We start from the raw sequence: 26,904 nt of genomic DNA on the forward strand, positions 1-26,904 counted from the left end.
AGGAGCCTTCCTTGTCTCACAGGGCCTCATTCCATAAGGCCAAGCTTGCCTTGTCCTTGGGCAGAAGCACCATGGCACGTCCCTCAAATGTCTCATAAAGAAACAAAAACACAAAGCACAAGATTTTCAAAGAGAAACATTCATTCAACAAAACATAAATAAACACACAACAAGGAAACAACCCAATGTGGCTCCTGGCTGGGCTGCCACTCCTATTTGATCAACTTTCTTTGCAGGTAGAGGACCTTCCACTCTTAAGCATCACAGACCAGCAGGGGTAAAGGACACATTCATCTCTCATCCAAGGGAACACGGGCCCAACTCACAGGAACAATCACTCCCATTGAAACTGTGTTGACATTACTGTATTCCAAAATCTCCAAGCAGCCAATCATGCACAGAGAAGAGCTGCCCCAGGAGCTTTCACATAAGGCAATCATCTGTCAGCTTCTGCACTGAGCAGAGTGACTTAAACATTAAAAAAAAAAAAAATCACCTCTCCTCTTCCAGTATTAAAGAAGGACTGAATCCATGACTTATGAACAGAGATGGAGGTGTGTGTGTGTGTGTGTGTGTGTGTGTGTGTGTGTGTGTTTTGGAGGGATGTCTTAACTTTATTTTCTGAGCTCAAGTATTCTATATGAACTATGATAGGGTAATTCATCGATAGCTCAGAAACAGAAGTCTTTAAAAATGTAGCCACAGCCGGGTGGTGGTGGCGGCGGCACACGCCTGTAATCCCAGCACTCGGGAGGCAGAGGCAGGTGGATCTCTGTGAGTTCGAGGCCAGCCTGGTCTACAGAGCTAGTCCAGGACAGGCTCCAAAAGCTACAAAGAAACCCTGTCTCGAAAAACAAAACAAACAAAACAACAACAAAAAAGTAGCCACTTGGACATATCTCCTAGCGAGTTGGATGTATACTGGGAAGACTTTAATGGCATCAGCCACTCGGCCACTTTTAGGAACTGAGGATACTCTACCGATAGTGTGCAAGGGCCAGCAGAGTAAACAAGACTTTAACCCCAAGGGATAGCAATCCCTTGCGAGGACAGCCACAATATCTAGTCATGACTGTCATTCTGAAAGAAAAGATTTATCGGGGTTACTCCTAAAACCTTTTAACCATTGAAAATTACACAAAGATTAAGGACATGACCATCCTAGATGGTGGTAAGAGTCAGTTACCCATGATGAATGACCCTCAAAAGTGAATGGCTAAAAGTGAAGCAGGAATACATGGCAGACACATGCTTGTTATTGCACCATGTGTCTACAGAGATATGAGTGAGTGTGAGTGTGTGTGCTTGAGTGAGTGTGCATGTGTGTATGCACATTTGAGAGCATACATGAAGAAAAAAAGGCTGAGGGCCAGATACGGTGGCACATGCCTTTCATCCCAGCACTCAAGAGGCAGAAACAGTTGGATCTCTGTGAGTTAGAGGTTAGCCTGGTCTACATAGTGACTTTCAGGCTAGTCTGGGTGTTTTGGGATAGTGAACACTTGCAGAGTTGTTAGCACCACATTTCAGGTTCTGGACTCTGTGTTTCTGATCAGGGCTGCTCAGTCTGTGACCCCCTGAGCTCAGTCTAGACCCCGAGACTATTTTGAGAAAGGTCAGAGCAGTGCTGGCCATCAACTACCTCTGGTCCTGTTTTTGTTCAGGAGATGCTTAAACATGGGAGATCAGTTATAAAGCCGTGTATTTTCCCTCAAAATGTTGCTTGTGCCAATTTGGGTCTCTTGATTCCTTAACCAGTTCTACTGAGGGAAATGTAGCTTTCTAGTCTAAGATTTTATAGCTAACTCTGTGGTGACTTATGCAGACAGGACTTCTCATTAGGTACACAATTGTAACAATTTTTAACGTAATTTCACTTAAAAAATACTTTTCCTATTTAGACACTTCCAGGTGTTTTGATATTGCTACAATGACTCAGAGACAGTCACGGAAATGAGGATAGTATGGTCAACAGTAAAGTAATAATTCCACACAGTAGTCACCATGGCACAAGCTAAAACTACTAAGAGAATTGTGTCTTAAAAATAGGTTGCCAGATGACCATTTCAATAGTAATGACTGAACTCACAGTGAAAAAAAAAAGGTATAATAGTTCTAAAGATAAAACATAATTCTCTATTGTCTATTAGCTTAACTTAAAACCCCAGATTTTAAAAATACAAACTTCCTGTTCAAGTCAGTGATAAGATCTCATGAAAATACCCCCAGTCATAAGCCTCATGCAGTTGAGTGGACCATTTGTAACACATGGCCTATTCTCTACTCTCTGGTTTTTAAAGATATCTTAGTGGCCAAACAGAAACATCTAGCTAGGAAAGGGTTGGAGTAAAAGTTCACGGGCAGTGGGGGTGGGGAAGGACATCCCACAATCCTCTTGTTCACCCGACTGTCACTAATTGCAGGCAATGATATTAATGACCCAGTAATTACAGAAAGAGCAGCAGTGAAGTGGAAAGCATCCATCCGAGTGTGGTTCATGGCTAGGTGGTCACAACTTCTGCAGTGGCTGAACTGATGTCCGCTGACAGTTTAGGATGGAATGCTGCAGAAGAATCAGCATTACTCTTGCGGCACAACAGTTTAGATGGTCCTGAAATTATTTGCTTTGACCACTGAGAGACCAGCAGGAACTCCGAGAAAGTACCCCTGTTTAAATCCGCCCTATGTGTGATCCTTACCCCATGCAGGACACACATTCTTTATTCACAGAATCCAAGGTGATTTCCCAAATGTGTATTTCAGTAAAAGAATGACTTCACCCCATAGTTGAACAGCAGGGACAGCAAAACTGGGCTAATTCACTAAAGCAAAGTGACTTTCAAAGCAACGCTGTCACTCAGCAACACATCCTCTATAATGCGATCGATTAGGCTCTTGCCCAAGGGGGGGAGGGCTGATCTATCAGCCTTTATCCTGCTATCCACCATCCACCATCCACCCATCCACCACCCACCCATCCACCCATCCATCTCCCCATCCATCCATCCACCCATCCACCCACCCACCCACTCACCCATCCACCCATCCATCCACCCATCCACCATCCACCCACCCACCCACCCATCCACCCATCCACCCATCCATCCACCCACCCACCCATCCACCCACCCATCCACCATCCACCCACCCACCCACCCACCATCCACCCATCCACCCATCCATCCATCCATCCACCCACCCACCCACCCACCCACCCACCCATCCACCCATCCACCCACCCACCCACCCATCCATCCACCCACCCACCCACCCATCCATCCATCCATCCATCCATCCATCCACCCACCCATCCACCCACCCACCCACCCACCCATCCACCCACCCACCCACCCACCCACCCACCCATCCATCCATCCATCCATCCATCCATCCATCCATCCACTCACCATCCATCTACTCATCTACATACCTGGCATCCACCTATCTTCTTATCCACCACCCACCATCCATATACCCACCCATCTACTTACCCACTATCTACCTATCTTCTTATCTACCATCCATATTCCAACTCATAAGATCACTCACCAGCCACCACCCACCCACATATCTGCAGCACTAGCACTTAGCTATGGAAAGTTAACATCTCTTAATGTCTCTGTTTCTATACTGGACTAACTTAATTTTTTTTTTTTTTTGAGCTGAGGGTTGAACCCAGGGCCTTGCTCTTGCTAGGCAAACGCTCTACCACTGAGCTAAATCCCCAACCCTAACTTAATTTTAATTACATTATTATTTAGCAACTTTCTGTTGATGGGCTCAAAGTATTTGCTAATGTCCTAAAATAAATCTAGTATAACCATATTGAAAAAAAAAAAAAAAAAAACAGATTTTTTTAGACCTATTAGGAGATTTTAAAAGAAAGAGAAAGTTTGAAGTATTAACAAGGGCATCTCTCCCATCTTTCTACCCTGTAGGTATTGCTATGTTGCCCAGGTTAGCTTTCAACTCCTGAACTTGGTCTTCTGGGCATCCAGCTTACCTCTACCCTAGTAAGATTTTCTTAGTCAAGCTCTGGGAGTTTTTGATAAAGTAGGTTGTATATCAAATGTTTGACCAGGCATCACTACCAACACGTTTGACAGAAACATTTTGTCATTTATATTGCGGAGCTTAACGTGGTTCCATATGCAGTATGTATGCATTGTGCCTGTCTCCTGTCTTTACCCTCCCTATGTATGTACATGCATGCATGCATGCCTGCTCCAATGTGTCTGACTCTCTGCACTGTCACGTGTGTGCTTTGCATGTCTGTACATTACAGCCAATGTTATTTTCTATACACACTCTGTTTGCTACCCCTGCACACACACCATGCATTTCTGTGTGTTCTCCTTATAGTGCACACACGGCCCAGGAGCCACACTACACACTTACAATGATGGGCTAAGGGTCTGGCTGCCCTGCGTTGGGTTTTGCCCCTGACATTTCATGGTGTGTCAAATGTTCTAAATCACACTGTCTGGGTTTCCTCACAGCAGTAAAAATTGTTCTAGTCCCTGTGCTGCTAGACTTGAAAATAAGATGGGCGTGGAGACCACGGCATCTCCCCAAGGATCAGACACACCCAGACTCAGAGCCTTGGGGATAAATGCACGTACCTTAAACTATATAAATTAGTTCTTCTCAACATACTCTTTTTTCTTCCCTAAACGTCTGTCTGTGCCTCTTGGCTAATTTTTAAGTGTTTTATTTTGCTTTAAAATTTCATCTTCATGATGAATATTTAAGGGCTGTTAAGAAGGAAACATGTCCCCTTTTATCCACTAGGTCTCTTGTATTGTTCAATTATTTATAAATCTGTGTGAACGTTCACAAGCTGTAAATACAAGGGTAGAGATACAAAGACGATTTCTATGAAATAATAAAGACATTTTTATTCTGAATAACTCCCTTGGCTATGTTAAGTCCTTTATTTTTCATCTTACTTCTTTTATATTATGGTGTTTCTTCTTCCCCAATCTTTGCTTCTCGAGCTGGGAATCTGTCATCTCATCTTATCATTGGTTACTTTCAGGGCGGGGAGTAGTAATGGCAGGTCTACATCTGTGTGGTTTACATGAGATATCCCAGGAGATGCCAAGGAGCATGAACAGAGTCTCTACCCCTGGCAGCCTCATCCTCTGCTCCCCTCTGCACCACCCAGGCTAGCATCCAGGTGGCCATGACTCCACTGGGCTCAAGAAACCTGAGTGTCTTGGTGCATGACAAGATGGGCAGAAGCAAAGCTGAGCTTTCTTTATATTAAATTCAACATGGATCCTCCTGATCTACCCTGGGAGAGGCTTCCCTACAGATGGAGCCCATGAGGCAACCCTCGCATGCTGACTGATAAAGGAAGAATCTCCTGTGTCCTGGGGAGCCACGGAATGTGAGAAGCTGGTGAACTAGAAAGTAAGAACCACAGCTGTGGGTGTGTCAAGACTCCTCCTTGTCTGAGTCTTCAGAGTCCGTCAAAGTACCTGCTAGCAAGCTCAGGCAATTCCAGAATTCACCCCATGTAAATGTGTGCTTCTAGGTCAAGGGAACTCAAAGGACGGTAAGGTCAAAAAGACAGTCAAAAAGACAAAGTGAGCAGATCTATTGAGTACAGCTGCCCAGAGTGACTGAGGCTGGCAACATTCCGTCTATGCCCAGACTACAAGAAGCCAAGGATGCTTTCAGGACCCAAACTTCCCAGGTGTTCCATCTCACAACAAAGCCTGGCATTGCCTTCAGCCTCCAGCCTCCAGCCTCTCACTTCCTCCCTGTTCTGATGTTCACTTGTACTTGGTTGGTGGCCATACATGGCCACAAGCCACCTGACACACTTTTCCTCATGGGAATTCACATCTACCTCATGAGCAAGTGTTCTCATGATGCCCATTTTAAATACGAGAAGACCTAGGCAGGAAATCAGCCTGAGTTACTTGTCTATTGGCACATAAAGTCCAGGGTGGCTAGATGTGGACTCACAACTCCTATGTTAACTTGTGCTTCTAAGTGTGGTTTGTATTCATTCTCTGTGCCTTTGACTGTATGGTCTCTGGCAAGAGTCCATCACAAAAAGAACAGCTATAGAGAAAACTAGAAATGGGCTTAAATGCCTCAACTCAGCAACTGAGGGCAATGAAAGTACCAGACACAAATCTTATCACTAAGACAGGGGACAGGAAGACAGGAGGCGGTTTCTCTATCATCAAGATACCTAGTATCTAGTATGTAATGAAGGGAGTGTGGCTGCTACACTTATACATAAATAACCCATCAAACAAACCTCAAAATCTCTTTATGGCTGTTGTGTGTTCTTACATGTTCTAAAAGCTATCTTCATGTCAAGGGGCATCTGAAAGCTGCTCTGGGATTTAGTATTTTTCCAAAGAGATACTATAAGACACTCAATATATGTTAGTGTAACTTGCTACACTCACCACCCAGAATGAGCAAATCAAAGCCAGAAAAAAAATACAACATATGTTCAACCAAATAAGGAACAAACTATTGTTTTGGCTCTTTAATACTGTTATTTGGGGCGGGGGGGAGGTGTGGTGTGTGTGTGTGTGTGTGTGTGTGTGTGTGTGTGTGTGTGTGTGCTGTGCAATTATTGCTCTTTATTTTGTGATTTTTTTTTTTTTGCTCTAAAGTGAAATGTATGCTTTAAAAAAATTAAGTGTCTGTGGAGCCTACCAGTTTTGCACACTTCCATGAAAGAGGCCTAAGAAATGGAGGCTCCCCCAGACTTGATGGCTCAGCAAGGCAGATGGGACATGGAGAGCCACAGAGGGACACTATGTGGATTCAATAACAACCAAACGATCTTTTGAAATGGTGACTTCTAGATGATGCTGGAAGGCTATGACCTGCCGAGGGGTACACACTAAAACAATAGAGGAACTATATAAAACAAAAGGCAAGGTCCAGCATGGAGCCTGTCTCCAGCCGTGGGGTAGCCCCTTGTTCAACTGACGTTTAAGAATACAAGGCAGCCGCTTCCACCTCTTACTCAGGTGGTCACTCTGTGTAACTTTGCTAGGTTTCATCTCAGGTTTGGTATCAGCCACAGCACCTGCCTCAGGACAGAGTTTATAGGCCAACACAAGGAGCTTGCTGACTCAGCCCTAAAGAAGCAAAGACAGTTTCTCTAAGAAAACTGGGGCATGCAGAGGACGGTGCCTTCCCAATACAAACCGGACAGCTCGTTTATAATCCTATATCCAACAGCCAGCTTCTATCACAAATGGGTAATATCAGAAGATATAGTTATTTCATAAACAATGAAATGAAAGACACAGTAAAAATAACTACCGGCTAAATCTAAGCCAGCTCTGTCTTTGAGGCCTTTTAGGATCTGAACGTAAGGAAAGAGCAGTGTGTTCTCAGACCACATGGTCACAATACCCCCATCGTCAGATCACTCGAAATTAGGAGAGTTTATTAGTTATGCAAATTAAGCCCAAGGCTAATTACTGAAATAGGTCGATGGAAAAGTCAATTCTAAACACAAAGAAACCCCATATATATCATTTTGCCACATGTCAAAGCAAAGAATCACTGTGGAGGAGGACTAATGAGGAGGCCTATCTGTCTACCATGTTACTTCTTCAGAGAACTCAGGGGAGAAATGGGGGGGGGGGTATAAAATACAGTTCCAATTACACATTTATGTTTACTATAAAACCCAAAGATGAAAGAAAAAAAAAAAACAAAAACAAAAAAAACAAAGATGCAGTGACTTTTAGCTGGGTAACATGACAAGTCAAATAAAAAAATCCTTATAAAAAAAAAAAAAAAATCGGGGCCAGATCCTGCTGGCTTTACCCGGGAAATATCATGGACACATCAGTGGGTCTATGTGTCTGACCATCAGTTTGGACAACAGTGATAAAATAATGTCCGAGAGAAGGAAATTAAAGTGACTTCCTCATTAAGCTCAGGCAACACAAGTAAGACATAAGGCTCTGGACTCCCAGGAGACAGCCCAACACCGGCGAAGCCATGTACATCCCCACAGGGCCATGCCAAGCACTCCTCCAAACCACATCTGCTCCTTTGCCCCCAGGACGGAACTAGCATATGATGCTTCTGACACTGCCTGGGGTGCAAGTGCCCAGCAGCCAGCTGCTAAGTCTTGGAGTCAGCAAATACACCATCATTTACAACCTCAAAACTGAATCAGTGCTTTGCAGTGTTAAAATATACTTATGAATGTGAGCACTTCCTATTGTGCTACCCAGCCATCTTCATGAATGCACTGGTATAAAGATTATTGCCTGCACAGACTCCTTTTGAAAAAAAAAAAGAAGAAGAAGAAAGGGACTGTGATTGTGTGTGTGTGTGTGTGTGTGTGTGTGTGTGTGTGTCTGCATCCTGTACACATGTTTGATAGGAGACTTGGTGACTTTCTCAAATCCCTTGACTGTTTTGATACTATTTTAAAATTTGATCTTATCACTTCCCTCCTTTCAAGGGAACTCATACGGCAGTGGACGCTGCTATGGGGTGTGTGAGAAACTGACTTCTGCATGTTGCTAAGTATTTGAATATCCTCTTCTGCCTGTGACGTGGGGGAAGCCTTTCAAGCTCGCTGCACTGGGCTTCCTGTTAAAGTCCGGAGCCACTCACAGGCCTGGGAACATCTTGCTGCAAGCAGTATTCTCACAGCATCTCATTGCTTGACAGCCAAGGTTTGTTTTGAAGATGCTTTCTGGTTACTGGATGTAGAGAAGAACCTTGCGTGTGGTGTAGGATAGCCTGGCTTTCAGCTTGAGATCATCTTGCTTCAGCCTCCTGAATTACAGCAAGCCATCCCATGCTTTGACACTGCAAATCCTAACTCTAAGGATAGTTCTGGGGGGCCAGAGGAATGAGAAGCATATTATAAACCTGTTCATGTGGCCTAATGGGTTGTCCAAAAGAAAAACAAGAAAACCAACAGGTGCTATTATTGGGTAGAGTGCTATTAACTACAGATCAAATTGCATGTGCAAGTCCAAACCAAACCTCCCACACATTGAAGAGCAGTTATGACAGGCTCACTATGATGCACTGAGAGATGCCAGTGAACCAATCATTTAGCTGCATTTTGTGTATATTATTGAAATGAAAGGTTAACTCTCTAGTGTTTACCAAGCTTCCACTTGCCCTCCTAGGCAGTTGGGATTTTCAATGCCATCTTGTTAAAATCTAAGCTTAAGATCAAGGAGAGAACTATTCAGATCTGCTGGCGCTCCCCACCCAATGTAGGAGCCCTAGGATTTCCTTTGACAGCATTTTCAAGGTCAGGCATCTCCCATCTTGGGAACAGCTCGAGCACATGCTCAACCTTCTTTCTCCACTCACCTGGAGCAGTAACCTTCTGAAGGGGACTGACCTGGGGTCAGTTTCATTTTCTCCAAACGTCATGCTAGATCATGGTATCCATTAAAAGTCCTTATTCATATGTACGTGTGTTTCCAAAAGCTTAGCTTCCATGTATTTTACCTTGTAACTACTTCATATCTTCAAAGACGGCCATCTGCCTTGTTTCATCTTACAATGCTTTTATTTTCAGTTTATGGTGATTATTCTATTAAATATCTAACTTAACCATTCTCTCCTGTTTTTTGTTATTCTTAGAAATCTATTTTGTATGTATCATGTTAGCTTCAAAAACCGGTTCTCAGTCTCTGTGGCATTTGAAGCAACAGACAAGAAAATTACTGGCTGTGACCACCTTTGCTTTAATTACTAATGTAAAAAATACACACCAAGGAACACTAGATGAATATACAGGTTCTGTAATGTAAAAAATAGGTTATAACTCGAGAAAGCCAGACTTCCAATCTAATGATACAGTGCTAAGGGAGCCAAGCCAGGGGCCAACTGTACCACAAGGAGCTGAAGTCTAGGGAAATAGAGGAAAGAGTATAACTTGAGGGCTGGGGATGTAGCTCAGTGGTCAAGTACTCGCCTACATGAATCAGGAGTTGCATCCTAAATACTATAATTTAAAACAACTACAAAAAGCCCACAAAGAGTATACCATGAAAACAAACAAATTAACCAGAATCTCATTGTTTGAACCCATGTGAGCAGCTGTACCAAGACCCATGACACTGGGACCAGGAGACTTGATTGGTGCTATCTGTGATGTGTGCACAGTAGGCATGTGTCACAAAGGGCACAGGTCACAAATGCACTTCAGATACCCCCGTGAATATCTCTCCTCTATTATGACAGATAGGGGGAGGGGTGTCATTCAGGCAGCACACCTAGGCTTTTAGTCAGGACTCAACATGACCAATCGTACTGACACTTGTCTGTAAGCCCCATGCTTCTAAGCTCTGAGCTCCTCCTGTCTGGAATGATATTGTTCTGGAGAAGTGTACCACTATTACACTTTGCCCTATTGAGTCCTAACTTTGAAACACAGTTCTTGGAACAGAATTGCACACTAAATGAATGAGTGGATGGATGGAAGGATGGATAGATGGATGGACAGGTGGCTGGGTGGAGAGAAAAAGCATCACACAGATTTACCTATCAAAACCTCACCAAAGGTCCTTAAAGGTGGCTTTGTTAGAAATGCTGAGTCCCTTCAGATAATTTACTCATTTCAACACCCTAAGAATCCTGGCAGGTTTGCCCCATGAGTATTTATATTTAATTAATACTGTTACTAAAGGGTCCCAAATTTCAATTAATTTTTTTTGAAAAAAAAAATGAACAAAGCTTCTCAACAAATTATTTATCATGGTAATTTAAAGGAAACAGAAATCAATACAAACCTAATTAGCTTATTCTAATTCCTACAAAACAAAGAGAGAGAACTATACTTACATATAATGTAGTAATCTTTGTTCTTCTGAAATTCTAGACCCCAGAGGTTAGGGCTGAATTCTTGAAACTTGATGGTGAATTTCACATCTTGGTCTGGTTTGGCACAGTTGAGCAGGGGCGTGTTTTCCTTCTTAATAGTGCATCTGTCTGCTTGGTCTTTATCAACCATATAAACTTTATAATATTCATACTGGCCAACAGTTTTAGAGTCCACTTTGGGGCAAATAATATCCAATTTGTCTCCTATCTGTGGGTATAGTACCAGGCCTTGTCCGGGTAGAAATCTAAAAAGCATAAAAGAAAAGCCACTGAGTTGGTAAAAGTGAATATCCTTGAAGACACGCATCAAAGAACCAGACACTACCCATCACCCCCAACCACGGACATCGCAGCACCACACTCCGATTCAACAACGGTATCTTCAGGGGACAAATGCTTTGAGGAATTAACCTCAGAAAACAAAAGGATGAACTATCCTTTCTTTGAACCATCAGGCCTGGCAGCCTGCTGACACTTGGTTCTCACCCCCGCCCTTGTAATATTCCAGTACTCTTTTGTGCAACTTTATAACAACTCTTCCCTGGTGGTGAGTCAGACCTTCCCACCTGTTTGTTATTTTTTAACCATTGGCATTGTGGTTTATTGGGCATGCCAGCGAGATCCCATCAATTCCAGGAACAGCGCATGCACAGAACCTTTGTTGTCCTGGTAGTTTCCATATGCTGTTGATATTAATTAACAGACAAGTTTCATCAAGAATGTTTCAAATTACTTATCATAATTAGTCAGTCACTGATCAAACAATGGGTTTTTTATTACACAGAACAAAAGAAATGTCTTACAAACCCATAAAAGATAACCAGAAATAATTAGCGCCGTATTGATTCAGCTGCAAGATGAAGAGCCCTCTCCTCGTGAGGACGACAAGTACCTCCTTGGTCTACAAATCTTCCCTTTCCCCGCCTCCCTTGAGATATATTTGCTCCAATTAATTCTTCAACAAATCTTTAGAACTAAGACTACTGATACAAAATCCCTCGGATGCTCCCAGCTAAAAGCTCTCCTCCTTTCCTTTCTTGCTGGCCATGTTGCTGAAAGATCTTCCTTAATGGGGAGTTTCTCTGAGACACCGAAACAAGAGCTTCCTAATGAACATCCTTCTGCCAGTGCTAACCTTAACAGCACACTTAGAGGGAGCAGCCAAGCCTGCAGGCTCATTAAAATATTAAAGCTCCTGAACAAAGCATTGCCTCCCAATCCTTCCAGCCTGGACTCTGGCATTATTTAGCCAGAGATGCCCACCAGCCTTGATGACCCTTGGGGCCAGGATGCAGCGACAGATAAGGAGAGGATGATGGGGCTCCCAAAGTTCAAATCCACACCAACTATCATGATTTATGTAACAAGCCACCAGCTCTCAGCCAGTGTATTATTCGGTTACAAAGTAGCAGAAGGCACAACTCACATTTGGACTCATATTCAAAACTGATACTTTAATTTTTAAAAAACGTTGTACATGTATACAATGTATCTTGGTCCTAAACATGCCCTATTCCTTCCCTCCAGGTCCCACTGCCCCCACCCCCCAAAAAAACATACATTCCTTTCACAGCTCCATGCCTTAAAAAAATAAAAAAATAAAACAACTCCCTGAAAATGTTAAGGTGCTCACGCGCGCACACACACACACACACACACACACACACACACACACACGCACACACACACGGTGCATATGCACAAGGCTGCCTGTTACTTCCTCGGCTGTTCTTGCACAACCTCAAAGAGAGGGTGGTCCACTGACACCAGTTGTTTTTTTTTAACTGTTGTTTAATTAAATTAGTCCCTTTAGCAAGAACATATGATATTTACTGTTCACTCACTTAAAAACAAAAGTAGGACAGGCAGGATGGCATAGTGGGTAAAAGGGCTTTGCAACCAAGCCTGATGACCTGAGTTCAATCCCAGGGACCCACATGGTGGAAGAAGCGTCCTCCAAGTCATAGTTCTGACTTGTAGAGCACACTGCCACCTGCACTAGCCATCCCCCAGAAATACAAAATGTGTGTGTGTGTGTGTGTGTGTGTGTGTGTGTGTGTATTTAATGGTGAACAGGATTGATTTATAATGAAATCTTTCTGTGAAACAGAATTCAAAATGAATTTATAAATTGTAACGAATTTAAAACATCCATGTGTATATTGCTGAAGAATTCTCTATAACTCTTAACAAACTGAGAGAACAATTGAAGAGGCCTCTCTGTCATTTCCCACAATTATCAGGAGACTTTGGGAAAATATAACGCCAGGGACTAAAGGGCTTCTCTACACATAACTCATTCTTTCTAAGTGGGTTCTTCCTGCTGGATAAAGCTCAACAAAGTTCCACAGGGCCCACATATCACCCTCTCCTCCTTTTCCCCAAAGTGATTCTGAGGTGTCCTGTGGCTGTAGCAGGACAAGATGGGGGGCAACAGGTACTACACTAAATTCCAGGAACATCATATGGCTCTTCCTCCTGGTTCTTCTTATTCCTTTAAAGGAAATCCTTAAGGCTCATACAAACCACTGGCAAACACGGGGGCCAATTCCCACCTGAGGCTTCCTTCCCGTCCTGCCTCACACTTTCCTTCTCCCTAATCTGTTCCTTTTGTAGTTGGTGTAGCTGGCACAGTGGGACACCATGCAACATGCCAGCTAGCCTTGGTACATGTCTCCTGTATAAAAACAGATGTCTGTCTGTCCTTCAGGCCAGAACTTTTCACCGTCTTGGGGTGGGAGGGGATGGTTCCCTGGCCTCAACAATCCGGGGTCTTTCTAACTGAGGTGTGTCCTCATCTTCCCATTCAGTTCTTTAAGGGTGGTGCACCATGCCCAGCTGACCAGTGTATCTGTGCAAGTCTTGGGATACTCCCCAATCCACCTCTACCCACCCATGCCATAGTATCCCTTAGGTCTGAAGTCTCGCTCATTAAGCTCTCTCTTCATGCAAAATTTTCCCAAGGTCTCTATGAGGATAGTTCTCTCGATGCTTGCTGTTTGTAGAGGCGGTCCCCTCTACTCAGATAAGTCACGACCCAGCAGTCTCTTCTATCACCAGGTCACCAGACCCCAGTCCCAACACTGGTGCTGATGAACTGACATCAGGAACACCGGGCATATCAGCTGGTGTGGCTTCAAGAATTGCTGTGGTTTTTATGATAATTTTCAGAGGTATAAATCACATAAATAATTTAATGAGTTTTTGATTCATCTTGCAAATCAGCCTTGATGTTCAGTTTTAATTCAGTGTGTGCAGTTTGGTGACAGAGCAGCATGGTAACCTGTGAACACACAGTTGGAGGGGTGGGATCTTAAGTTTTAGTACATGTACATGATGATATAGTTTGGGGCCAAACCTACTGTTTCTAAAGCTTTAAGGAAGATAAATACAAGAATTTGATCTTTCGCCCGGAAAAAGTTGCTGTTCCAAGTGTTCATGAAAGAAAGAGAGAAGCCTCTGCAGGGCAATCCACAGGAAAGACTCCACACTGAAGGGCTGTGCCGACTATTTGAAGTCTGTCTGTGGAGGGTCAGCACACCATCACACCAACTGGTGAGACAAGGCATATAGCTGAGCAGAGGAGAGCCATCGCAGACTCTCAGAGCAGACCTCTAGAGCGCCCTCCCCTTCCCAGAGCCAGAGTAACACAACACAACGGCCATGCTGGGGCGGCCATGCTGGGAGGCTGGGGCTTTTGCTGCGAGCCGGGACAGGGACTGTAGAGTGCTGTCCTCCCAGCACAACCACTGATTTTATCCACAGCTGGGACTGCTTGCAAGAGTCCCTGGATCGGGCCTGTTGCCTGCCGACATTTTCCTCATGGAAAGAAGGGGCGGGAGGACCCATGCACCTGCAGACTCTGATCTCACCTGCCAGCTAGCTGTATGCAATTCTTCTGTATTACACGGCCTTGTATGGTCTAGAGGTGCTAGCATTTACAAGCTGTGAAAGGTTACTGAAGGCAAAGTCCATGGATGCAGCTACAGGGAAGTCACCAACCATGCCGGTGTGAGACTATTCAGTGGTGTGGCTACTTTCGGGTCACCCATGCTCTTGTAGGCAATACCTCAGCCTGCTCTGCAAAGGAGCCCAAAATACTCATTGGTTCCCCAAGTTGGACTTTTGATGGAATCATACTTTGGTTTGTTGTTGGTGTCCTACGAGGACGGAGTAGGCATTTGCTTACATCTTCCCAAGGAAAGAGTTCCCATGACACAGTCTCATATACCCCAGGCTGGCTGGGAACTTACTATGTAAGTGAAGCTAGCCTAAACTGCTGATTCCCCTGCCTCCACTGCCCCAGGGCTGGGATTACAAATGTGCATGTCTAGCAAGTTGCATATTGTTCTAGATGTTCTGAGTGACATCAAGAGATAAAGACTGGGTCTTCAGGAGCTCACAACTCTGCTCCCCAAAGGAGGGCTGCTCCCACATGTGTGTGATCCCACAGCAAGTGCCCATGTGGCTGCTGTATGATAACGCTTGATAAAATTATGTCCTCGTGGGAGAACAGGAGTGAGCAAACACAAGCTAACAGCAGCGACACATGCTGAACTCACAGTATGTGCCCCAAACTGATGGCAGGTCACAGGTACGACTGGAGTTCAAGACAGGCCATTTCACTGGGACAAACACATAGCGGAACCCAGCCAATGTGTCATTCCACTGACTCATTGGGCAGTTTCTGACCCTGCCTCCTGTGGGTCTCCACGGCCTCTGACAATCTCCAACTTCCTTATTTAAAGCATAAGATGGCTGCCACACACACCCAGTGGCTGCTAACCACAAGGCCATAGCCTGTCTGATGCAGAGCTGAGCCTTGCTCCCCTTACCTCTCACCCTAGAGTCTAAGCCACACAGGCACACCTCATTGAAAAGCTAAAGCCCTCGGGGAAAGAGATGAAACCCAACAGGGAAAGCCCTTCCCTGCCCTTCTCAGTTCCGACTGTATCGTATTAGTATCTAAATCTATTTTTGTGAAATACATGCTTTTCTAGATCAAGGTTTTCATAGATAAGCTATGAAGTTAAGGGGAAGAGAAAGAAAGTCAATACACACTCAGGCTTACAAGAATCCCACAAAGAGCTACGAAAATCTAGCTGCCTGCCCTGCGTACGATAGCTGGGCCAAGCAGGGCCTTCTGAGGAGGCCACATGGCATCCATCCCTTGCTCTAGGAGGCCAAGAACCAAAAGGTGAGAAAGAAATAGGCCCACCACCTAGAATTTGTATTTTAGATATGAAGTTACAGATGAACTCCAAATATTCCAGGCAGACAGTGTTTATCAACGGCAAATGGGATGCTTCTCAATCACCTTTTAAACAAACACAGGGCCATAAAATCTGCTATAGATAATGAAGTCAGTAAGCAGAGCTCTTTTTGAAGCCTTGGGTTTGGATTTGTTTTCTGTGGTGTATCTTGAGAGAGTCAAACCTCATACACACAGATCTGTGCCTAGAATATTAGGCAAAGCTCAACAACAATACATTGGCAAGGGGTGACCAGGAGAAAGTGTTCTAAAAGTTACGTGACAACAACCCGTTAATGTTAAATTACTGGTGATAATCCATGGTGGGAGCGACATTCTGACTTGTTTTGGCATATTCAGGTTAGGATCACCTTGCAACCAAAACCAGCCACCACTCACACCGTTTGTACAGAGGAGTAGGGTGTTTAAGGTCCGGGACAATGGTCCCGGCCTTGCTAGAATAGAACAGAGCAGGGTCAGACATTTTCTCTCCATGTTGCCTACTGAGTATCAGCACTCTGCTATTCGCATGCCAGGAGCATGGACCACCCCATGGCAGCCTGAGCACTGCCCCCTAGCTCCATTCACTTTCTCTGGGGAGCTCCCTGGGGCTTACGGGGAACCCTGAGCAGAAACAGGCCACTCCTCTGGTGTTCCCCAGTGAATCACTTCCAAGCAGACAATAGACTCCATGACTTTGACTCTGATAGAGAGAGACCGGAACTGGGACAAACAGGCAACTCCGAAGTAGGGTTTCCAAAGCCAGAGGCCTGGTATAAAAAGGATTTGACGCCAGAATCTATTTTTACCTGCCGGTGGCCTATTGATTTAACTCAGGTTTGAAAAAGGCATCTGCCAAACTACACTCTCACAAAAGTGCTCCACACAGCATACTGAGAGTAACTCCAGTGATCTATAGTAGACACTCATGTTTAGTAATCTAAATTAGAACTCTCATCATTTAAATTAGACACCTTAACTTCATACTTCTCATTGTAAAAACCTCTATTAGCATCATGTGACGTAATATTCTTTCCTGTTCACAGCTGAGAACATAGCAGAATTAACGAGGAGCAGAGGAGGAAACTCAAGCCCGTGTGTGAACCTGGGCTGGTTTAAAACGCTGGAATAACGCAGGGAACACATAGATCAGCCGATGGAATTGGAAATACGATTTTTGTGGTTGCAACGCACCAGGTCACCAGAAGCCTGGGAGCAGATGGAGGCAGCTGTTGCCAGATTCACCTCTGACCATTTCCCTAGGCCATAGGAGATGAGATACTTTGGTGGGTGACAGAGCTGTGGACCTAAAGTTCCACTCCATCTCCTCTCTCTCATCAGGGAAATCTCATTTCCCCCTGCTCTTCTTTCAGTTCCACTGTATGGACCTCTGTGCAGATGCCTCCTTACATTCTATGTGTTTCCTCACAGTGGCAAACCGCGAAGGCGATCTTAGAAATTATGATACAGCTACCGGACGCTGATGCTGTCTGTGACCGCACAGGTGAAGTCAGCAACACATAGGAGTGACCAGTTTCTCTGTCTAGTGAATTGGGCCAGGTAGAGCCCCCTCCAGAGAGGAGGATGGCAGTCTTAGAAACGCTGAGCAACAGCTTCTGAGGAGAAAATGTCAGCTGCTCCCTAACACGGTTCACATAGAAAAATCGATTTAACTATTTCCTACTTCTGCACCATCAGGTCAGGGACGAAGCATCTATGAAGTATGTCCCCAGAGCTCACAGAGAAAATGATGCAGCCACAGAAACCTGAAGGTGAGGACAGGAGAGAGTAAGTTTTCCTACTTGCAGAACATTGCAAAGTCAGATGCATAAGCGAAGATACGGCAGACCCTACTAAAAATCCTAGGCTTCCTTTCATTTAAAATGGCATCTAGCACAGTTGCACACTTGACAGCATCATTTCGGTCAGTCTCAGGCTGCATATGGAAAAGTGGTCTTAGCCTGGGTGAGTAAACACTGAGCTGTTCATATAGCCCAGACCCATTTAAAGACACATTCCCTGAAGATGCCTCACTGTCAGGCAAGCCAGGACTGTGTATGACCACTGCACACAGATGACTCACTCGAGCCGGAAATAGATACATCTGTAAAACATGTACTGGACTGACAACAGAAACAGCACACCTGTAACCTGTAACCATCTGGGGCTATGGTGACTTTTAGGTGTCAGTGGGCTTCAAAGTTCTCTTCGGGAAGCAGACTCTGTGAGCAGGTGGACATTACTTTTTAACATACAGCTTCAAAAACTAAACCTGCTGGGCCTGGAGGCACAGATCTGTAACCCCAGCTCCACAGGAGGTTAGGGCAAGAGGGTCACAGTCCTGAGGCCTGCCTGCACTACAGAGTGAGTTCAAGGCCAGGCTGGGCAACTCAGTGAGACCATGTCTCAAGATCAGATGCAGAGAAAGAACTGAGAAGATGGCTCAGGGCCAGAGCACCTGCCTGTCCTGTACGTGGTTAGGTTCAACCCCCAGGACTCCAAAAGTTCAGTGAACCAACATAGAAACCTGAGCTAGCTCTTTAAACTAGCTTTCTTAGCTTTAATTTTGAAAGCATTTTAAATATTTAAGGCCTGTAGTGCACAGGGTGGTCTACGCAATAAACGGCCCCCTGGTCTACAACTGTAGAACAGATATTTGTCCCAAAAATGAGAAATAAGAGATTAAACAGAATTAGATTTCATCACTGAGCAAATCAGGAAGTGGGCTGACATTTTAAAGGAATGAGCTTTATAAACTGGTTCATCCTAGAAGGTAGAAAACCTCAAATCACATTCACACACCAAATTATTCCTGAGCTAGCCCTGTATATCAAGGACACTTGAGATTTGCTACATTTTGGGAAACATACTGTTCTCCATAAAATGCATGTATTGTTACTTTAATTCAGTGTAAAGGCTGGGGGGGGGGGCAATGTGTGAGTTGGTTCATTCCCCACTGAATGTGGACACCAGAACCCCTCAGGATCAGACCCTGAACTCTGCAATGCCTCTGATGTTCATATGCAGCTAAGCTAGCTAGCATCACACATTCCTTTCTGGAATGTTCCATGCAGTGGGAGTATGAACATTCCCCAAGAAAGGCTTCTTCACATCATGAGTGTGTAAACTTGATATAAACAGGCAGAATATTCCATGTCACGTTACCTCCATTTCCTACTAGAGTGCTGCAGTAGCTTAATCAGCTGCTCTAGAATGCCCCCACCCCACCCCTCACCCCCCTGCCCCACAGAAGCCCCTGTTACAAGATGAATAAGTGAAGGAGTAGCACCCAGGACAGACAAGGCAATAGCTCTAGAAGAAACACTTGGGAAACACTTTTCCCCCTTTTTAGTGAACAGCACTTTACTGCCCCCTTTGGCATTTTAACATCAGAACAAGTTCTGAAACCAGAGAAATAGTGGGGTGTAGCTAGCTATAGGGTGTCAGGTTCACACAGAACTAGGTTACCAGATACCATGCTTAGAGTAATTACCCTGAAACTTCCAGCAAGCACACCGCTATCTTCTCAGCGGCTTCAAACCTCCAAGAAGTGAGTAGTAATTGGAGGCTCTAACTGACATTTTCTGCTTTAATTCGAGTGTGTGTGTGTGTGTGTGTGTGTGTGTGTGTGTGTGTGTGTGTGTGTTGGAACAGTGGCCTGTTTTCACAGGTGCCCCTTTCTTTCAGTTTTCTAAAACAAATACTCTGTGCAACTTGAACCCGATTTATTCAAGGATAAGAAAGGAGACCTAAAAGCAGGCTGTACAATTGGGGACCATTAAAGTGTTCTAAATGCGAGACATGGAGGGGGTAGGGGTGAGCATTTCAAACTTCACACCAACCACAAGCCAAACCTTTTCAAGAGCCGAAAAATGAGAAGTGCAGAAATCCAAGCGTCTGAAGAGTACACAGCCCCAGGAACCAGTTCAGCAACTCTGCCAGGTGAGGAGCTGGCCTGGGCACCGAAGGAAGGAAGGGACCGATCCACAGTCCGAAGAAAGTTCTGCTCACCGAGCACCACCGTGATGGTGGAGGGCCTCCGGCCTGATGGCCTCAGCTTGCCTTCCACAGTCACACCACGAGGAATACATTTCTTCAAATTCATCATCTCCCTCTGTCTTCCTACAGTGACCAGTGAGTCAAAAGGACATTAAATGTCACAGCTTACGAGGCTGCACAACCGCACAGAAACTGACGCCTTTTGACATTAATCTTGTTTGTGTGTGTGTGTGTGTGTGTGTGTGTGTGTGTGTGTGTGTGTGATATGATGCTAGAAAACACTGGTCACTAAAGCAGATTTCACTTTAAGATGCTCAAAGATAATATTCCCACAGTTTAAATGGTTTGGTTGCCCCTCCAGGGAAAATAGTGCAGGTATTTACTTCAATTATATCCATGTAACTGTCTTTACCCCCTCAACACCTTCACACACACACCTGTAACAGGCTAAGGTTGAAAAACGTATCTCCTGTTTGTTAATCGTCTCCAAGTCCGACTTCACCTGCGTGGGGCAGATACCATAGTTGTCTTTCCACAAGCTGACAGACATTATTTAAATCTGCTATGGAATTAAGAGCAAAACTAAGGTTTCCTTGACGCAATTGACCAAAGACCATTCTTTGCCTGCTCTACCCCCTCCTTCAATTACAAAAAAGAAAGAAAACTCTACACAAATTCTGTGGCCAGCCAAGGCAAGACTCAAGGGCTAGAGCATGAAGCTGGAGGGGTGGGGGGTGCGCAGTGAACAAGCGAGAAAGCGATGGTACATGCCAGACGGCCCTGCTGGCAAGCCGACCAGGCAGGCTCCCTGATTGAAACCCCGATTTCATAACCCCAGTGACAGGAGGCATTGCAGCCTCCTTTCTCAACTGTAATTTGTTAGTACCTGTACGGTCATGTTCCCAGCCGTGCTTTTAGCAAGAGTCTATAAAGGAAGGTGGAACCCATGTTATTTCTAGGCCAGGCCCTAGAGAGGAAGATGGCTCTCACAGAGAAAGGGTCCAAAGGGCACCTCCAGCTGGTTCTCTGCTGTTCTGGAGCTATTTGCTCATTTACCTGAGTGCTGAAGTCACAGGGGTGAAAGCCACATGCAAATTTAACGAGGGAGGACTGAGTGGTCTGCCTCCTCAACACTCCAAGACCAGGCATCCAGGAGTGGTCCTGGCCATGCACACAGTCCCTTCAGCCCCCCATCCTCTTCCTCCCCACCGTCATGCTTCTTCATTTCAAAGTGTCCTGCCTTTGTGGAACACAATTCACTCTTGTCCCTACTACTAAGATGAAAGCCTTTCCCTTTAGCCAGGTATCCAACCAACAGAACTCCACTCCACCCCCCATGCCTGACCCCTCCTTTCCCCCCACAGAGCAGCACTGGAACAGGGGCTTCTGCAACAGAAGCAGGAATAAGTCCACAATAGACAGAAGGGACCATGACACTCAGCTTTCTGGGTCTGAGAAGGGAGGCTCCTTGACAGGCAAGCTTGATAGGTCTAGCAAACAGTTTACAAGGCTGTGTGCCCTGACTTTACAAGCCCCTAAGCGGCTGCTTCCCAGCACTTCCTCCTTCCCAGGCTCCAGGGGAGGGGTCAGGCACAGGTGCCCGTGGGTGTGGTAGGAGTTACCTTCCTCCTCTCACAGCCAATGGGATAGGGGAAGAGGGGGAAGAGAAACCCAATGGGTAACAAAACTGCCACCAGCAGAAATGAGGAGTGGACTTGGTTACTGATTGATATACGTCACCCAGGACCTGTCACAAGACGGAGATATGAACGAATGGTGCTCTGCTGTAATTCTCTTCCCTGGCGGAATCACAAAACAGTTCCAGAGTTAGGCCCTAACAGTGACTCCAGCAGGCTGACATTGAAACAGAGAGAACTGGGCAGGGAAGAGCTAGCTGAGAGGATGCCATGCAGCATCAGTTCCAAGAGAAGTGAAGACTTGGTTGCCTTCGCCGGAAGTGTGTGCTGCAGGAGTGGAGCAAATGCAAATCCAGAGGCGACACTGTGGAGTCCACAGAACCCCAAGCCCACCAATATTCACCGCCCGGCTTCCTTAAACAAACTGCTCCAAACTTGCAGAACATCAAAAGCCAGATGGGCTGAACTGAATGAATCCACAGGCATGAAGCCAGACTCCCTGTTTGCTGTAGAAATAGGCCTGGGCTTGATTTGAGTCTTCTTAGTTCTGACAAGCTGGAAGCTGGCACAGTTCCCACAATCCAAAATAAAATGGCATTTAATTGTGACTAGACTCTAAAAAAGATGTCATACTATCTCCTTAGCTTGACACACAATCAGCAGCAAACTAGAGGTGACTCTGGAAGCTTGACTTTCTCCCAGGGGGAACTGACCAATCACTTAAATTCTTAAAAGGAAAATGTTGATAGTCAAAGAAGTCATATACAATAAATGCATTAATATTATATACTATAAAAACTGCCCAGTCATCCTTCAGACGGTCTGATGATGACTGCTTCCAGTGAGTATGGTCTCGTCAGGTCTTCAAAGGATCCCTTTGGAACTGGACATCCAGCAGAAAGGAGGGCTACTCGATGGATGTTCAAACAAACAAGGGAAGATCGCATTCAGTGCCTCTGCTTTTTCTACCTTGTGTGGACTGCTTTGAGCAAATACACACTTAACTTACCCACAGCTAACCTCTTCTTGTGACAGCATTAAAAAAAGAAAGAAAAGAAAAAGAAAAGGGGCAGAGAACCTAACAGCCAGAGAGCGAAACCAAAGCCCTTCAGTTCAAATCTACATCTTAGCTTCCGAGGACCTTGGGTAACTTGGTTAATCAATTTGGCCCCAATTTCTCCACTAGTGTTAAGACGATAACAAAAATATTTCCTTCCCACTGGTGGCTGCAAGAAGGTTTAATGATGGAGGGCTGGGGAGATGGCTCAGTGGTTAAGAGCATCGACTGTTCTTCTAGAGGACCCGGGTTCAAATCCCAGCACCTGCATGGCAGCTCACAAGTGTCTGTAACTGCAAGATTTGACACCCTCACACAGACATACATGCAAAACACCAATGCACATAAGATAAAAATATATTAAAAATAAATTATAAAAAGAAGGTTTAATAAGTATGTATCCAGCAGTTGGAGCAGCAACTGGTATGTGGTAAGCCCTGTATACAACTGCTGTTACATAAAACAGGGAGCAATAGGAAGTGGGGATCTAAATGAAAAAAAAAAATACTGCCACACTGCCCATCCCTGAACCCAGGCTGGATTCATGTATTCACTCAAGGACAAACATCTTTTACTAAGATACACAGAATAGGTTTGGCCAAAGAACCTACTTTTAATGCACAACTGAACAGTTTAATAAGAATGCCCAGGGCTTGTTCACACACTTGTGTTCTGAGAAAGCACAGGAACAGGGAGGCAGAGGAAAAGGTCTAGACTGACAGTAGATGGGGGAATTAAAAGGTGCTTCATGGACCAGAGAATCTTAAAGAATCAGCAGCAATAGCAGGCAAGCAAAAACAAAGTAACACCAGAGAGCTTAAAATCTTAATGTTCCTCTTCTTTAACAAAGTGTTTCACTTTTTTCTTGGTATGGGGATGGTATTCGGTGGACAGCCAGTGGATTTTATTAACAGTACCTGACATTTACTGGCTTTGTCGTGCCAAGCTCAGAGCTAGGCCCCTTAAACACATTGCATTCTGACCACCATTTTATAGTGATATTTGATTTGTACTGAAATGTGATTTTATTTGTATATTAATAAAGTTGCCTTGGGGTCAGAGCAAGCCATAGCAGAAGCTGAGCGGTGGTGGTGCACGCTTTTAATCCCAGCATTTGGGAGGCTGAGCTAGGCGGATCTCTGTGTGTTCAAGAATATAGCCAGTATGGAGACACACGCCTTTAATCTCAACACCAACCATAGAAGACCTGGAGGTCTGTACAGACAGGCAGTGACGAGGAGGTCATTTGGTTGGGTTTACAACCAATGAGAAGGCAGAACAGGAAGTCTATAAAAAAGAAAGAAAGAAAGAAAGAAAACACACACAGAAGTAGGCCTCTGGTGGAGAGGAAAGACAGAGCAGCAGAGAAGGGTAAGGTTTTCAGCTCTCAGCTATTGCTCTGACCTCTTGGCTTCTAACTCTGCAATTGGCTCTGTGTTTCTTATTTAACAAGACGGTTACATCTACACCGTTTTATGACTTTCTCACTCAGCACTGCTATATGATTGTCTCTGACTTAAAGCTGGACAAACGAGCAACATGGAGGGTACTCTTCCAAACCGCACAGCCGGTGCATAGCTAAGCAGGGATTGGCTCACACATGTGAACTCCAAAGCCTGTGCTCCTGATCAAACCAAGCCACTGTCCTGGAGAAATCAATGGCCTGACCTGACCATGATGACACTCACGTGTGAAACAATGGGTCCTTGATAATTCCCACATCAGAGAGGCTGCTGAAATCAATGAGCTGCTATGTCACAGGGTCTGTCTGTTCCACTCTGTAGGATTTGACTCTGTGCTATGGCCACCCAGAGGCACATTATATACACTACCCTAGGCTGAAATAAGAGTCTTCTGGCTTGTGCACTACTATATTTCAGCAATCTAGCATGACTTTGCTAAGAGAAACTACTGTCTTTAAAAACTCAAGTTTCTTCTCACCTGGATTGAACACCCACCCAAGGCCTTCTGGTCTTCCCCTGTCACCTCTATATACAATTCCAGTTTCTACTTGGCATTTCAATCTGAAGGAAAGAGATTTTTCTGCCTTGACTTTATTCTCAGAGTAATGGACCTGACCATTAATAAACACGTATGGAATTAATCAAGTTACAACTGCCAACTGTCTTGGGCCCTTGTGACCTCTCAAAGGAAGAATGGGGGCGGGGAGGGGGACAAGTTAAAGGCCAGATTTCCTTGAGGGCCCTAAAGAGCCTTTGAAAGTAGGAAGACTGCTAGATTTCTATCCACAAAAGGCTGACCCAAGGTAACAGTTCTCTTGGGTTTGCTTTCCCACCAACACCAGCAGCTAGAGACATCTCGGGAGCTTGCTTAAGTGTGTATCTCCCAGTCCCTCCTTAGCCCCCAGGAATCAGAAATTCTGGGAGATGGGGGGGGGGGGTTCAGAAACCAGTTTTCACAATCCCTGAAGATGACTTTGGTGTCCTTCAGTTCAGGAGCCTTGGATCTGGAGGGTGGATCTTGGATCTCCAACAGCCAACGATAAGAACACGGGCAGCCAACAGCATTAGTCTGGGTTGTGCCTGCACATCCCACAAATACTTATTGGATACTTACAAGAGTCAGAAGTGAGTGAACTGTTGGAAGAAATCAGGCAGTGTCTGCCCCTTGCTTTGCCAAAAAGGCAAGGGGAGAGCACCTGAGCATGCCTGGAAGTGGCCCTGCACATAAAGACCTGGGGTTCTAGGCATAGAGACCAGGGGTTCTGGGTATAGAGACCTGGGGTTCTGGGGTTCTAGGTATATAGAGACCTGAGGTTCTGGGCATGCCTGGAAGTGGCCCTGTATATAGAGACCTGAGGTTTTGGGCATGCCTGGAAGCGGCCTTGCACGTAGAGACCTGAGGTTCTAGGCATAGAGACCTGAGGTTCTGGGCATGCAGACCTGGGGTTCTGGGCATGCAGACCTGAGGTTCTGGGCATGCAGTCCGGAGTTTCTGAGCATGCCTAGAAGCGGCCCTGCACATAGAGACCTGGGATTCTGGGTATGCCTGGAAGTGGCCCTGCACATAGAGAGAGATCTGGGGTTCTAGGCACCCTGGAAGCAGCCCTACATATAGAGACCTGGAGTTAACTGCCAGGCCTATAGGCTTACAAAGGAAAACTGGACAGAATCCATTACAGAAGAGAATGCATCTAAGGTCTTTCCTAATGATCTGTTTTCTGTGGGCAATTCTGTTCTAGGGACACAGTAAGGTAACATAAGTCGAGGAAAAGGCAGGGACTGAAGGGTTTAGTTTGGAGGTGTGACCAACCACGCTGTGCCTCAGGCTCATCTGCTATCCCTTGAGTGGAAGGAAGAGGTCATCTTAAAGACATCTCTGCCTTTGAAGGACAGAAACTCCATGAAAGACACATAGGTGAGGAAATAGTCCAGGCAAACACGAAGAAGCAAGCTATGCCTCCCAACACACAGACCTCAGTCAGGATGAGGCCTCATTAAAATTCCCTTCTAACACAGATACGCTGAACCTAGGAACAGCACTCACATATTCTAGGGAGACTCAAGATGAGTGTCTGCGAAAAGTATAGGTGTATATCTTGGCAGCAATAGGGGCTTGAGTACCAGAGAAGTGCTATAAATAATGTAATTAAAATTAGACACAACTGAATTTCGATGGAGAAAATGAACTGGGTTCTTTAATGATCCTGTAGAGCATCTATTTACAATCCTGATGAATAGGATGTTTTCTGAATGTGTAGATCACCAGTGGCCCATCCACAGCATTTAGAAAGTGCTCCCTCTGGGTAGTTCCTACTCCCACTGTGGAGGATGGAACTCTACCTTCTTCACTAGAACCCATTTGCTCTTCCTGTTCTGTTTAGAGAATTACTCTGGGCTGAAAGAATCTGCTTTCTTTAAGAGAGCCTTTTCCCACTATGGTTTTAAAATCTGAAATCAGCAAGTATTTGAATTTGTACACTGATGGAAATTATTTGAATGAGCCACTGCTGATTCCGTGTTGCAACCCCAGAAGCAGGTCTGCTTGGAACGCTGCTACATTGGGAATCCTGGTAACCCATTACCATCTCCTCACGACTTCCCTGCCTTTGTTACTGTCTAGTCCTCCCCTTACAGAGGCTG

At 45.0% G+C, this 26,904-nt stretch overlaps 1 protein-coding gene across 2 annotated transcripts in view; it reads right to left on the bottom strand.

Annotated features, from left to right (window-relative positions):
• Positions 1–26,904, bottom strand: part of Efnb2 (ephrin B2) — a 44,677-nt gene that overhangs the window by 10,301 nt on the left and 7,472 nt on the right. For both annotated transcript variants that reach the window (XM_036166779.1, XM_036166778.1), the window contains exon 2: positions 10,819–11,102. In XM_036166779.1, coding sequence (XP_036022672.1) covers positions 10,819–11,102 — 284 coding nt within the window. The remainder of the gene's footprint in view (positions 1–10,818; positions 11,103–26,904) is intronic.

Source organism: Onychomys torridus, chromosome 17, assembly GCF_903995425.1.
Source record: "Onychomys torridus chromosome 17, mOncTor1.1, whole genome shotgun sequence".
Lineage (NCBI taxonomy): Eukaryota > Metazoa > Chordata > Mammalia > Rodentia > Cricetidae > Onychomys > Onychomys torridus.